Source organism: Rhinichthys klamathensis, unplaced genomic scaffold (genome assembly GCF_029890125.1).
Source record: "Rhinichthys klamathensis goyatoka isolate OS25496 unplaced genomic scaffold, OSU_Roscu_1.1 h1tg000368l_1, whole genome shotgun sequence".
Classification (NCBI taxonomy): Eukaryota; Metazoa; Chordata; class Actinopteri; order Cypriniformes; family Leuciscidae; genus Rhinichthys; species Rhinichthys klamathensis.
Genome location: NW_026606876.1, coordinates 1 through 15,000, shown reverse-complemented (window position 1 = coordinate 15,000; position 15,000 = coordinate 1). Strand labels below are relative to the sequence as shown.

At 38.7% G+C, this 15,000-nt stretch overlaps 1 protein-coding gene across 3 annotated transcripts; it reads left to right on the top strand.

Annotated features, from left to right (window-relative positions):
- The first annotated feature begins 1,027 nt into the window (after window positions 1-1,027).
- Window positions 1,028-13,781, top strand: si:ch211-10d23.5 (uncharacterized protein LOC556599 homolog). Of its 3 annotated transcripts, none has more exons than XR_008803765.1 (9): window positions 1,028-1,139; window positions 1,443-1,468; window positions 1,997-2,149; window positions 2,222-2,344; window positions 2,782-2,808; window positions 6,604-7,482; window positions 12,454-12,610; window positions 12,945-13,111; window positions 13,624-13,781. XR_008803765.1 is itself a non-coding variant. In XM_056233336.1 (6 exons), the coding sequence occupies exons 2-6, from the start codon at window positions 1,462-1,464 to the stop codon at window positions 7,422-7,424; spliced, it is 1,131 nt and encodes a 376-aa protein (XP_056089311.1). In that variant the 5' UTR covers window positions 1,028-1,223; window positions 1,443-1,461; the 3' UTR covers window positions 7,425-7,646. The 3 variants fall into 3 exon arrangements, 1 of the variants encoding a protein (XP_056089311.1); XR_008803764.1 differs by having other exon boundaries at window positions 1,028-1,223; XM_056233336.1 differs by lacking the exons at window positions 12,454-12,610; window positions 12,945-13,111; window positions 13,624-13,781 and having other exon boundaries at window positions 1,028-1,223; window positions 6,604-7,646.
- Window positions 13,782-15,000: the final 1,219 nt, after the last annotated feature.

The following is a 15,000-nucleotide window of genomic DNA, read 5'->3' as shown; positions in this document are numbered from 1 at the left end:
CGCGGATCCACAACAGAACCGGAAGACAATACAATGCTGAATAAAGGCGTAGTTTTTATTATTTTTGGACCAAAATGTATTTTCGATGCTTCAACACACTCTAACTAACCCACTGATGTCACATGGACTACTTTGATGATGTCTCTATTTCCTTTCTGGACAAGGACAGTATACCGTACATACATTTCCAAAGGAGGGACAGAAAGCTCTCGGACTAAATCTAAAATATCAGTGGTTATATCTAAATAACTGTGTCCCGAAGATGAACGGAGGTCTTACGGGCTTGGGACGACATGAGGGAGAGTCATTAATGACATCATTTTCATTTTTGGGTGAACTAACCCTTTAAGTCTGGTATTAGTACTACATTTATATGGGTACCAGCTCATAGAGGTGTAGGAGGGAATGAACTGGCAGACAAATGTGCGAAGAAAGCAGCAGAGAAGCCTGATATAGAGGTGGATATAAAATACAGCAAAGCTGAAGTCAAAAGTATAAGTAAAGCTAAAATTAATGAAAAATGGCAGTTTTTATGGGATAGCCTACTGAACAGTCTGGGAGACACCTGAATAGTCTTCAAGGAAAAGTGGGAAAGAACAGGAAAAAGTGAGAAGAAGATGTGGTGTCCAGGATGAGGCTAGGACATACAGGATCAAATATAACTTTATTTATAATGAAAAAGCATGTTGATGGAATATGTGAATATTGCAATAGTCAAGAGACAGTAGAGCATGTAATTGTGTATTGTCTTAAATACCATCAAGCCAGACAAAGATTATTTTCACAACTTGGTGAGAACCAGATGACATTCAATTTACATGAGATACTGGAAAGAGGATCTGGTGAAATTTTTTTTCATGTTTTGTGTTCTTTTTTAAGTTAACTGGGTTATTAAAAAGAATTTAAGGAAGTGTAGGTTGACCTCTTGATCCACACTCCAGTCCAGACGGTGGCGCTAATGCACCAAAAAGCTGGTTGCCAACCGCCATAGAAAAAGAAGAAGAAGAAGAAGACAGCTCATGCGACAACCACGTGATCTGGCGTCATAGATGTGCGCAAAGCAAGCAGCTCAGCCATCTTTTATTTTTATTATATTAATAAAAAGCTTTTTAAAGCGCGATCGATTGATCCGCTGGAAGGTGTGATATGATCTTCATAGCCTGTAGTCTGAGACTAGAGAACCGATTTGACTGCTTTGCATCCACACCATCTGTTTGTGGCAGGTCAGTAGATATGTCTTTGTGTATTAAACGGGTTATTACCTTATCAAAATCACCATGGTAACCATAGTTTACACTGAAATGCCATAGTTATTGTTCCTACTGTAAAATAAATATATTATTTTGAGATGAAGCTGTAAGATGCCTTCACAATCCTTAATTAAATAACAATTGGATAGTCTTTGGTATTTGCTAATAATTCCATTTGTATATGTATTTTAGGCTCTGGAAGTAAATAGTCATGACAGGTGAGTGTAATGCTTTTAATAAAAACTTTTAAAATAAGATGATGGTTCACAAGATCGACTTGAATTATAATTAGAATCAAAACATGTTTTATCTCATAGGTTTTTATTTACAAGCAAAGGATGAGTTTGCAATGCATATGAAGTGTATGTGTGTGTGTAGACTTCTAATGGGTTTGTTAATTTTTTGTTAATTCCCTAATATGGTTTAACATTACTTTATATACACTCAGTCTTGCCTCAAATGTGAATTTTAAAGCTGCTCCATTGTTTAAAAATAGAAGTTGCTAATTTGGATGGTAAATGGGGAAACTAAATGGCACCAAAGTGTGTCTAGTTGGAAATATACATAGGCTATTATTAATGCAACACAGTTTCTTTATTTTATCTTGAGATAAACTCTCTGCATGGAGTATCTATCGCACATGGTAGGCTGGGTTCAATCCTGCAACTATTGAAGGGATGCACATGCAGTGGAGATGGGTCTATAAAGCTTGCATTTCATTTATTTTGTTCACTCTTTGTGTACAGAGAGAATATTTGTGTTTGTTGATGAAGAGGAGCTTTTCAGTGTGATGAAGGACCTCGACTGTCTCTACTGTAGGAATCCAGTTACTGCATCTAAACATCACCTCAAAAAAAGACATCTCAGATTCGCTATATATTATAAAGATTCTGGCATTGGTAATTACACATTTCTTCAGTAGTTGTTTTGCGCAGAGATGATATTCTAACGCAGTCTGTTGTTCGTGACAGGGAAGTTTTCTATCCCCTGTTACTGTGCGGACGGAGGCCATGGCCGGAGCCACTGGCATTGCCCAATGTGCACCAAAATACTGCAAAGGACAAAGGATTACAAAATACATATTACCAACCATGGTTTGTGCCTATTTAAGTACATTTCCTATTGAATTAACTTAGAGGCGGGACTGTACTTTTTCTCGCTATATTGTATGATTGAAGATGATTGGAATATCATATCTGAATTGGCATGTATATGTTTCTCTATTGTTTGCATACGTTTGGACCTACTCGTTTATCATTATTGGTGTTGTCCCTATTATAGAATAGAAGCAAGCTTTTTAAGATTTAAGTGTATCAGCTACACTGGCCATCTTTGTCTAGATTCCAGCTGTTTTTATCACTGCATTCTGGGATGTGTTTGAACAGTATTGAAGGAGTTCAAATGTACGATGAGAGTATATATTTCCTTCACTATATGTATACTGCTTTGTTTTTCTCATTCCTTTGCTCTCTGAGTAAAAAGCCTGCAGTTATTAACATCCTTCATTCTGCTCTGTTTCGTGTAACCGCAGGTGTTGAGATGACAGACCAATCCACAGGTGAGAAATGGCATTTAATCATTTTCAGATCCATTGATTGAATTAATGGCTGTGTCCAAAACCACCGCAACTGCCCAGTCGTTCAGTAGTGACGAAAAGTCTTTTCTTCTTGCTTGTGCCGTATATGCGTGTGAAACGGCTTCTGGAAGAAGAACACATGTGGGCGGGGCTTGATTGTGTCCGTGGGGAGTTATTGGATGGTTGTGGCTTGGTATTGGAGGATCTGATGTGAGTGACAGGTTGCCCCGCCCCCGTCGTCAGAGAAGAGATGCAAGAGGGTGGGGAAGTTATTTAGATTAGAGATTACAAGTCACATGAATTCATTCAGGTTTAATTGATCATGCAGATTCAGCGTGCTGACCAACAGAAAGCTGGTGGGTTTGAAGTGACTTCAGTGTGAGTTGTGCTTCATACAGCGCCACAATGGACCTTTCTTTGCCTGTGACGTTTCACTAATGTGAATGACCCAGTGTCCACCACACCTGACGTGAGCGGCGCGATGAGTGACAACAGAACCCATTATAATCACTGATGCTGTGCGACAAGACAAATCCCCAACAGCAAACTAGCGATCCGCTCGTGAAGAACAAGTGGATTAGCACCGGCTTCCTTGTGGCGTCCAGTGTAGAGATCGAGCTGTTGCTGCGCGGCCGCTTCCGGTGTTAGACACGCCGTTAAAGACACACTATGTACGATTCTTGAATCAAAATATCCAAAAATGAATGAAGGAAACCTTTATTGCCCCGAGGGGAATTTGTTTTGCACTCAAAAACCACTAGATTCTAGAACAATGTTATATATTTTGTTGTTTTGTGAACTTACAGTATCCCAAATGTTTCCAAGAATGTTTAACTCCAGAGAAATAAGCAGTTTTAACCAGGACACTGACCGTGCGGCGTCTATCACTGACATCTGACCCGCGTTACCCTCCATTTCCAGAAGCACCAAAGATGCTTTAATATATTATGTGTTTTATGTGACAGGTGAGCAACTGTTTGGATGCATTCATCTACAGAAAACGAATCATTGTTATACAGCTCAACACAGTCTTGTTTAAATCTAGAGCCGTATTTAGCAGAGCGGCGTCTGCGGCGTAATAATGAAAGTGTCGCGCTCGTCTCTCATCAGCAATCGCTCCAGCGGCCTCGTTCCACTCCAACGGCTTTCATAATGTTCATAAATCTATAATACATTACCAGTCAACCATGAATATGATTTTTGCCCCACGATTCAGCCGGCGTCATCAAGCCTCACCTTTGCTTTGAATAAACGACCTCTAGTGGCGAAAACTACACAGTGTGCCTTTAATGATTCTGATTTCAGATCATGTGACGTAATGAACACGTCTCATGATCCAGAGCAGATTCTTTCTAGAGATATCCAAGCGAATCACTACAAAGCTTATTTCTTAAATAAATGTAATTGTAAGTTGGGGGGAAACAGAAATTGACAGACCAGATGGAGGCATCATGGTGGAGACGATGTTTCATGTAGACATGTCCTGATCCTCCCTCATCACACATTACTCTGGTTTCTAGGAAGACCTTGATGAGCTGCTGCAGGGGTGTTTAATTAGGGTTCAAGCTCAACTTTGCAGGACAGTGGCTGAATCCAAAACCCTCACTATTCCCTATGTTAGTCCACTAATACAGTTCACTTGAAGGAGTGGATGAAAACGAGTGAGTGAATTCGGACAGCCGTTGAGCGTACATCAGCTGTACACTCGTTAATGCGGTGCATTGTGGGATTGAATGAGTGCACTCAATAACGTCCACTATGGTTTCGGACACCATTACACCACTACCACTATTTGAGGGTATGGGGGCGATTTCGGATTCAGCCCGAGACTCATTCACTAAGTGTACGGACACACAAATTTGTGCGTGAAATGTGCGTACAAACGATTTTAAGAACAAATCACGATTCAGCAAAGTTTTCGTAATACAATTTATTCTAAATTTACGAACAAAATATAGGAACAACTGAAACCACACGTACGCAAAAAGCAATTTCTCTGTACGGCCTTTTAATCGTGTTAAGAAGTTATATTTCATTCTAACACGACTATAATTAAATTGAATTATGTTGCATAAATTGTATTTTATATAATCCATATATAAATTATTAGGGCTGGGCAATGAGGAATCGCATCCAAATTAAATGTTTGTGTTTAAATAATATATGTGTGTGTACTGTGTATAATTAAATTGTATAAATAAATACACACACATATGCATGTATATATTTAAGAAATTTTGCATGTAGATGCATTTATACATGATGTATATTGTATATAAATATAAATATTTTATATGGAAATAACTAATTTTTCTTAAATATATATATGCATATGTGTGTGTATTTATATATACAAATTAATTATACACAGTACACGCACATATATTATGTAAACTCAAACTTTTATTTTGGATGCACTTAATCGCGCTTAATCGTTGCCCAGCCCTAATAATTATATAATAAAATTCTTAAATGATTCAATTTAATTGCATCTTAAATAAATTCCATCATATACAGTTAAAGAGCAAGAAACGCTGCGTTATAGTTTCCGCTGCAAGGTTTCTCTGAAGAAGGCAGATATACGTGTGTGTACAGCCGGCCAATGAGAGCTCTGTAATCGGGGTCTAGAGGTGTTTATTGTGAGAACTGGTGAGAGTGTGTGACAGCGGCAAGTTTCATGAGAGTGACAAAAGGCTGTAAGGAAAGTGTTTGTGGAAAGCCCTTATATGGAAATGTGTGGGCATGTTTTATGCAAATGACTAACCTTGTGCCGCTCATTTACCATACTCCAAACTCACTAACATCAGAACAATGTCAAAGGGGTCATCGGATGCGAAATTCACTTTTATATGTTGACCAGTTGCTCATTATCATTTAAAGAGACATGCACCAAAACGGGTCGCTGTGAACAGAGCTGTTCTTGAGGAGGTAGAAAGGGCGTTGTTTTACACAACCATTGAGGAATTAACCCTTCGCAGGGAGCTTGATTGACAGGTGATCTGACCAATCATACTTCGCCATCCGCCATTTTGTCCGACAAAGCGGTCAGGAGAGTTAGTAGATTAACATGGGAGGATTTGAACTTGAAAAACTGAATATACTGGCGCCTTTCTGCGGTTAAAACAACATTCCTTCTTATGTTCATTCATGTTTATTTGATGCTATAAATGAACTAGAAGGAAGAGATGATCGGATCACGAGCAGCTTTAACTGATGCTCTACAGCGATCTGTCACGACACATTAAAGAGCCACAAAACGGCATTTATTGTTTAAATTTCTTTTAAAAAAATGACCAAATTTGAAAGGTGAGACTTTGTTTAATATGTTTAATATCAAAAGTAACCGAAAAGTAACCTGGTCTGTCCTGTCTGTCAGCGTGTTGTCAGTCCGCGATGTATTTTTCACTGCGTGAGAACATGGTGTGTGTGTGTGTGTGTGTGTGTGTGTGTGTGTGTGTGTGTGTGTGTGAGAGCAGCGTAGCTTGTCGGACATAGCGACAGTAACTAAGGGGGGCGGGTCTTTGCGAATGGTCAATTTTAACCAAAGTAGACCCTAAAGAATCATACCAACTTGTTGAAAATGGGCATCCGATGACCCCTTTAAGAACAAATTCACGTGCGTACGAACGTGTTGTGACGGAGAGTTTTTGTGAGAAGTTCTCCTGTGCGTACAAGTACGAAATAATCCAAGAAATTATTAGTGAATGAGACCCATTGTCCCTCCAGAAGCAGGACTGGACAAATACCCCTGGTCTTAACCATTTTCCCCTTTTCCAGTTGAGCTACAACCCTCGACCGTCCTGTTGGAGACCCTGCAAACAGACCCTGACGACAGGACAACAGGCAACAAGTCCTCCTGCCAGAAGTGTGGAGTCCACTTCACCACCACATCAAACCTGCGACGGCACGAGAGGCTCCAGCACTGCCAGGACCAGCAGCCCATGCTATGCGTAGATGCCAAAAACGCCATCTATGTCACACCCAAGGACACACACGGACCCCAGGTGCCCGTTCATATCCGGAAATCCTTCTCCTTACAGATCCTGCTCTGTGAGCTGGAGGAATGCTGGGATTTCATGAAAGCGCAGGCGCAGAGAGGAAACCCAGGGAGAGAGTGCCGTCACCTGATGAGGACGAACCTCGCTCGCCCCTACACGCCCCCCCCGCCGCTGTGTGTGCGCTCTCTGGAGGACATGACACGCAAACACCTGCTGTCCACGCCACACACACAGCAGTGCCAGGAGATTCACTCCAGGGCGGGTTTGGACGGGGTCGATTGCGTGTACCCTGTGTTTTGGGGGGGGCACGAGCTCTCCGAGAGATGCGTGTACTTCTCTGTGTACACCGGGCTTAAGGACAAATGGTGTCAGTTCGGGAGGACGCGCGTGTCGTTCGACACCAGGTCCGGCAGCTGGAAGTGCCTGTGTGACTTCAGGAAGAGCCGCTGCGTACACAAGTGCTTGGCCATGTGGTGGCTCTTCCAGGAGCGTCCCGAGCTGCTGGGAAACGCCCTGGATACGAGCGCTGATGGTGTGGGGGGGCTGGAGGAGGAGGACGGGGTTCAACTGTGTCCAGAGGAGGGGGACAACATCTGCTAGTGTCATCCGTCACAACTACAGTCTCCGTCAAGACGGCACAACATTCTCGGTGTCTACAGTCAGTAACAGCACTGGCCATACCCTCGTATTTTGTTAACGGTTGGTTCGTAAAAACTCATGTACTGTGCTATGTGTATGATGTTGCTACACTCATCTTCTTAAAGGGATAGTTCACCCAAAAATTAAAATTACCCCATGATTTACTCACCCTCAAGCCATCCTAGGTGTATATGACGTTCTTCTTTCAGACAAACACAATCAGAGTTATATTAAAAAATGTCCTCTTCCAAGCTTTATAATGGCAGTGAATGGGTTTTTTTTTTTTGGATGTCCATCAAAGTGCATCTGTCCATAATAAAGTGCATCTATCTGTGATAAAAGTGCATCTATCCATGATAAAAGTGCATCTGTCCGTGATAAAAGTGCATCTGTCCGTGATAAAAGTGCATCTGTCCATGATAAAAGTGCATCTGTCCATGATAAAGTGCATCTGTCCATGATAAAAGTGCATCTATCCATGATAAAAGTGCATCTGTCCATGATAAAAGTGCATCTATCCATGATAAAAGTCCATCTGTCCATGATAAAAGTGCATCTATCCATGATAAAAGTGCATCTATCCATGATAAAAGTGCATCTGTCCATGATAAAAGTGCATCTATCCATGATAAAAGTGCATCTATCCATGATAAAAGTGCATCTATCCATGATAAAAGTGCATCTATCCATCATAAAAGTGCATCTATCCATCATAAAAGTGCATCTATCCATGATAAAAGTGCATCTGTCCATGATAAAAGTGCATCTGTCCATGATAAAAGTGCATCTGTCCATGATAAAAGTGCATCTGTCCATGATAAAGTGCATCTGTCCATGATAAAAGTGCATCTATCCATGATAAAAGTGCATCTGTCCATGATAAAAGTGCATCTGTCCATCATAAAAGTGCATCTATCCATGATAAAAGTGCATCTGTCCATGATAAAAGTGCATCTGTCCATGATAAAAGTGCATCTGTCCATCATAAAAGTGCATCTGTCCATGATAAAAGTGCATCTGTCCATGATAAAAGTGCATCTGTCCATGATAAAAGTGCATCTATCCATCATAAAAGTGCATCTATCCATGATAAAAGTGCATCTATCCATGATAAAAGTGCATCTATCTATGATAAAAGTGCATCTATCCATGATAAAAGTGCATCTATCCATGATAAAAGTGCATCTATCTATGATAAAAGTGCATCTATCCATCATAAAAGTGCATCTATCCATGATAAAAGTGCATCTATCCATCATAAAAGTGCATCTATCCATGATAAAAGTGCATCTGTCCATGATAAAAGTGCATCTGTCCATGATAAAAGTGCATCTATCCATGATAAAAGTGCATCTATCCATGATAAAAGTGCATCTATCCATGATAAAAGTGCATCTATCTATGATAAAAGTGCATCTATCCATGATAAAAGTGCATCTATCCATGATAAAAGTGCATCTATTCATGATAAAAGTGCATCTATCCATGATAAAAGTGCATCTATCCATGATAAAAGTGCATCTATCCGTGATAAAAGTGCATCTATCCGTGATAAAAGTGCATCTATCTGTGATAAAAGTGCACCCATCCGTGATAAAAGTGCATCTATCCGTGATAAAAGTGCATCTATCAATGATAAAAGTGCATCTATCCATGATAAAAGTGCACCTATCCATGATAAAACTGCATCTATCCATGATAAAAGTCACTTTTATCATGGATAGATGCACTTTTAAAATGTATGGACTTCCAAAAAAAAAAAACCCATTGACTCCCATTATAAAGCTCGGAAGAGCCAGGACATTTTTTAATATAACTGCGGTTGTTGTTCGTCTGAAAGAAGAAGGTCATATACACCTAGGATGACCTCAGGGTGAGTCAATCATCGGCTAGTTTTTGGGTGAACTATCCCTAATGATATATTTTACATTTGTGGTGAAAAGGGTTTTTATGAGATTTAAAACCCTAATGACGTTTGAATCTGATTACACACAATTTGTCTGACCGAAATGTGTGATCATACTTTCAAGGCCAAGTCCAATAACAATTTCAGTAAACTTCAAATCAGAAGTTTTGGATCAGTAAGATTTTTAATGTTTTAAAAGAAGTTTATTCCTGTGATCAAAGCTGAATTTTCAGCATCATTACTCCAGTCTTCAGTGTCACATGATCCTCCTCCTTCCGCTGACTGGTAGTGTGTGTTATATTTATGAGATTTACTCAGATTAAACCCTTATGACATTTAAATCTGATTACACACAATTTGTGTGAGCAAAACGTGTGGTCATACTTTCAAGGCCAAGTCCAATAACAGTTTCAGTAAACTTCAAATCTAGGCCTTGTAAATCCTGAGCATTATGAGACATAATTTCATACGACAGATCTAACGAGCGATTTATGCAAAGCACTGATGCACTGAACTTTGGTGAGTTTATAAATGCCCTGGTTTAGTTTGGTCAGTTTTTACACTACTTTATGTAAATGATGTTCAGTATTAAGATTTTGCATGTTTATATTTGGACAGCAAAGTCTATAATAAAGACATTAAAGGAATACAGGCTCAGTGGATGCTCAAGTTGTATGCAGTATATGTTTCTGGTTCAAGGTAAGGTCAAAAGCAGGATCAGGATGGAGAGTGGATCATGAATTAACTTCCACTTAAGAGAACATTTAACTTGTGTCGATTTAACTTTCTCATTCACGTGACGTCTGAAGATTTTTTTACATTTGACTTTTCCACTTAATTAAAACAAGAAATCATGACTGTTATATGGTAATCCAGTGACAGTCAAGGTTATTTATTTTTATTTAAATATATATTTAAATATATTTCAGGAATTTACTCAATTGGTGTAAAGTCTGTCTTTCGTTATGTTATTAATTACATACAATCAAACCAAAAATTATTCTGTCACCAGATATTTTTGATGTTGTTTTAGTAGTGGGTGCAGGACACTATTATAGTTCATTTATGTAAGTGAGGATAGCAAAATAAAGTAATCTGTGACATATTATACCCAAAAATTACAGTGGACTAGTAAAATGTATAAAACAAATTTGGGACCAAAAATTACTCCGACTTGAACATGTTTTTCTTTAATTGCTAATGCGACCTGTTTACACCACAGACTGAACAACATTGCGTTTGGTAATGTGTTGCATTAAGCATTGCTTGGTAATTTGTTGACCTATTATCTAATTGTGTAGTTAAATTTATTAGCTGACAGATATTCAACATAATTCAAATGTGAGAGTCTAACAGAAGGACGGACAAAACCACTGAAATATCCACTGATATGATAACTCTGAGTTCTTGTCATATTTTAATTCCATTTTCTAAACTATAGCGAATAAACTGTGATAATGTGAGAAATGTTGAAGGTGTCTGATTAAATTTTGGTTTGACTGTAGGCTACCAGGCAAACGTTTTTTTGTTTGTTTTTTTGGTTTGTTTTTGAAAACGAATCCTTTCCAAAAATGTCAAATGTTTTAAATATGTTTTTAGATTAGTGTTGAGTAAGAATCCGTACCGGAGATGTGTCATAAACTGCACACTATCGTGTGTGTGAAATTGTGTAGAATGCAACACTTTCAAACATCAAAGGATTGTGCGCGTATGATGCGCGCATGCGCAGATCATATTCCTCCCGAGCAAGACCAGCACTGGTGAGAATAAATTCATTATCTTATCGCCTTCACATTACGCACAATTCCTGTCATGCTATTAAGACACGATCGAAATATAAAGATTTTGCTTGGCATACATATATGGACACTTATAGGCTAATGACGCGCGTTTTATCGCATTTGTCCTAATAAAATTATTAAATAACCCCTTATAATTAGCAATTAAGCTGAGGTTGCCATGAAATTAAAACACAATTTTTACAGTGCGCATCTGTCTTTTCCTCCTAAATGCCCGGGAATCGGATGCTCCTCATAAAGCAGTGTTTCGGTCCAGATCGGGATGGAGTAATGAACGGTTCAGTGGTTCGCCTACTTTAGTTCACTGACCACAGCGCCATTTTACACTGCTGGAGTCAGGAACATTTGGGGAGCTGAGAGGATGCGCTGGGAATTATGCTTTTTGAATGGGAATTGATTATTCCATCACATCCCTACCACTATCTCTTTATGGTTTGAGCATCCTCACCATCAGTTTATGCATTATGCCTAATCATCACCATCATCATGTTGAGCATTAACACCATCACTTATGCTTCATCATCATCATCATCACCACCAACATTAGTTTATGGATTATGCATGATTAACACCGTCAGATTATGGATTATGCATCTCCATCATAATAACCATCAGTTAATTGTCTTGTGCATCAATTTGGCTGAGCATCATCATCATTTGTGCTTCATCTTTGTTATCATGTTTCACTTTTGTGAAGAAATGACAGAAATGTCCTTTTAAATGACTCATCGTATTCCTATTAAAACTTCTGATAAACAGCAGCATTTTAAATACACTGTCATAACTATTAATATAATTTGTTATTCTTTTTTAAGACTAAGTAGCCTACTTAATAGCAGTAATTTAAATATGTTTCCCTTGGAAAAAGGAAAGTAATGAAAAATTAATTTTTCTGTAATTTAATGAGTTGCTTCTGTATAGACATAGAATAATTCTATATTAAACAATAGTGGATTTAACATCAAAATTGTACATCTAATGTTAAAATGTATGTTTTTAATCTAACCTTCTCCCTTTAAATACTTTGGTCAGTTCAAGAATAATTTATGCAATTTTAGATTATTTATTTGAAAGAATTAAAAGAGCCGTTTCATATAGTTCGGGTGAATATGAGATTTAGGATGTAATTAGTGAGTAATGCAATTTTAGAGAGAGCAATTAGTACAGTAATCTAATTACACCGTTGAAGAAATTGATTCGTTTTTTAGAGTAACTTCCCGAACACTGCCTACCCTACACACTGTTGCTAAATAACTAAGCGCTGTCCTTATTTCTCTCTGGTCAGTGGTCCTGAGCAGATCTTGCTATGAGTGCCAAAGCAGAGCTGGACGTCCCGCCGCACGATGCCGACGCTCCCTCCGAGAGCAGCGTCCCGCACGCTCACACCGACGGCTCCTCGCACCGCCTCAAACCCCTCGATACTGCCACTATCATTTTTCCAGGTACTTAGATCATTAACGTAATTGATTAATGACATTAATGACATCTAAAACTTTTTAAAATATTGTTTTGAATATTTTTTCTCTTTTAAAACATGACTAAAACAAGTAAACAAATTTGGCTGTCCAAGATAGAGGGTTTGAGCTTGAGAATTGATCCGCTGTTTATATTTTCTTGCAGTTTGATTGAGAGAATTAAATCTCACTAAACTATTGTTTAGAACTCCACATAAAAGAGTTAGAAATTGTAGATGAAACTGGGATGAACATAAAATCTATTTAGGTCTACTTTTAGGGCAATTTTCTTTTTTTTTAAAAAGCTTGTATTTTCCCATAGCTTCTGCTCATTCGTTGCCAAAAGTGGAGCTGCCTCAAAATGCAATCAGGGCAATTAAAGGGAGTGAACTGGAGGCCGCATCACTTCCTGCTCAGGTCGGAGGGACTATCGTCCATGTTCTGGGCTGGAAGGAGGGAGTCGCGATCCTCCCGGGAAGCAATCTGAAGGTGAGCAGAACATTGTTCTACTATTTCACTAACTAATTATATCTGAATGTCCGATCTGGAAAGAGTGTTTCAAGACTCCGGAGAGCTGTCTTCAGTCCGCTGAAGGTCATGTGCTCAAGGGTACACCGAACCCTGAGGCACCCCATAGGTTAGCCAAACTGATTTAGACACTGTTCGCCTCCAAGATACCCTGAAGGATCTGTCTGTCCTATACCAAGCCAGTGCAGTGCCGTTCCCATGATGAGCAGTGTGGAGAGGGTAGATCTTCTGATTTAAATTGTCAAAAGCTTCAGACAGATCCAGAAGAATAATAAAGAATAATCTGGAGGTCACTCTCTCACCAGTTGAAGAATTTCAGTGATGGCTAGTCTTTTGTTTTTATCAATAGAGTGTAAAAAATATAATTTTTACTTTATATACACATAATCATTTAGTGTGTCGAATGCTTCCTGAAGGCACTGTATATTACTTTTTATTACTGGATAACAGTAACACTATTCTACTTTTTGCAGCTATGTGTTAGTGATACTGGTTCGCTGGAAGTGATCAGTGAAGGGAAAATAGGCTCTGCTAACCTGACCACCGGAGGAGTTCAGACAAAATCAGCTGATATGGAGCTCAAACAGGGTGAAAAATCAGGTAATTTTTCATTAGATGCCTCTGGATTATTACATCTTTAGCTCATGGCTTTATGATGTTTTGATGTCTGGCTGTCAATTATAGATTTTTATAAATGGAAGTATAGTCAGTCAGGCCCCATAACTAACACTATCCAGGAGCCAAAAATTTATAAAAAATTGGGTTTGACGAATATATAAAATTTAGCTACTCAACAGTTGGCTAGTCTCTTTATTAGGACCCACAACCAATCACACAAGATTCTATCCAATGATTTTTTTTTCAGCACATCAAAATGGTTCCGTGTACACTTTGTTAGTTTGTTTTTCAATTTGACATGGAATAAGCGGAAACTATAAAACTGCACCTTTATTTGTTTTTTCACAAGAACTTGGATTGATTTTTCGTTTTTAGGTTCAGGGGTAGTAAATGGAAAAACAGTTTGATTATTCGTTTTCACATGTGGGCTGGAACAAAATGCCCCTTTCCGCTGATTGGTCAACCAAATATCAACCCGTGCCGTCATCGTGCAACAGAATAAAAAAATCCTAAATCATCCTCTGCAATATTTGTTCATATTCTTAAAGGGGTCATATAATGCCATTTTGTACAAGCTAATATGATTCTTTAGGGTCTAAATTAAAAGCTTGTAATATACTTTAATTAAAAATTCTTATTAGTATTGTAAGAAAACACTTATTTTACCTGGTCAAAAACAGCTCTGTTTTCAGCACACCGTTTCAGTGCATATGACTTTCAATGATAATGAGCTTTGCTCACCCCGCCTCTCTGTTCTGTGCGTACACAGTTTGTAACTCAATAACACAATAACCATAACGCGTTGTTCAGTATAAACGTGGGATTATGAATTATCTTGAGAACGTCATACATAAAAAACATGCCGTAATGTACCCTGAGTGTAAACCTTAGACGCATTCATTGTGAAGCGTGCAGCTAGCGATTTGCAAAGATTAATATATTAATATAAAGTTTAATAAAAAATTACACTCACTTCCGTTGTTCTGGAGATTCAGCAGGAACACGAATATCTGGTACCGATCCTTTTTTCATGAGCAGCTTCTTAGCAAATCCAGCTTTATACTGATCCTCGTTAATAAAGCAGTCTGGTGTGAAATGATTCGCGCAAACATGAGAGCATTGACGTTGCTCGTGGGGAATATTCCCTTTGAAAACAAACACAGCCACTGCGTCTTCAGCGGTTCGGATTTAGGAACATTAAAATGACTGCTGTGTTCGTTATTACACCCAAG

Bases quoted from the DNA above. Each gene is read 5' to 3' on its own strand.
- si:ch211-10d23.5 (XM_056233336.1), top strand. The intron at 2,150-2,221 runs GTAATTACACAT...TGTTCGTGACAG, and splicing joins TTATAAAGATTCTGGCATTG to GGAAGTTTTCTATCCCCTGT. The intron at 2,345-2,781 runs GTTTGTGCCTAT...GTGTAACCGCAG, and splicing joins AATACATATTACCAACCATG to GTGTTGAGATGACAGACCAA.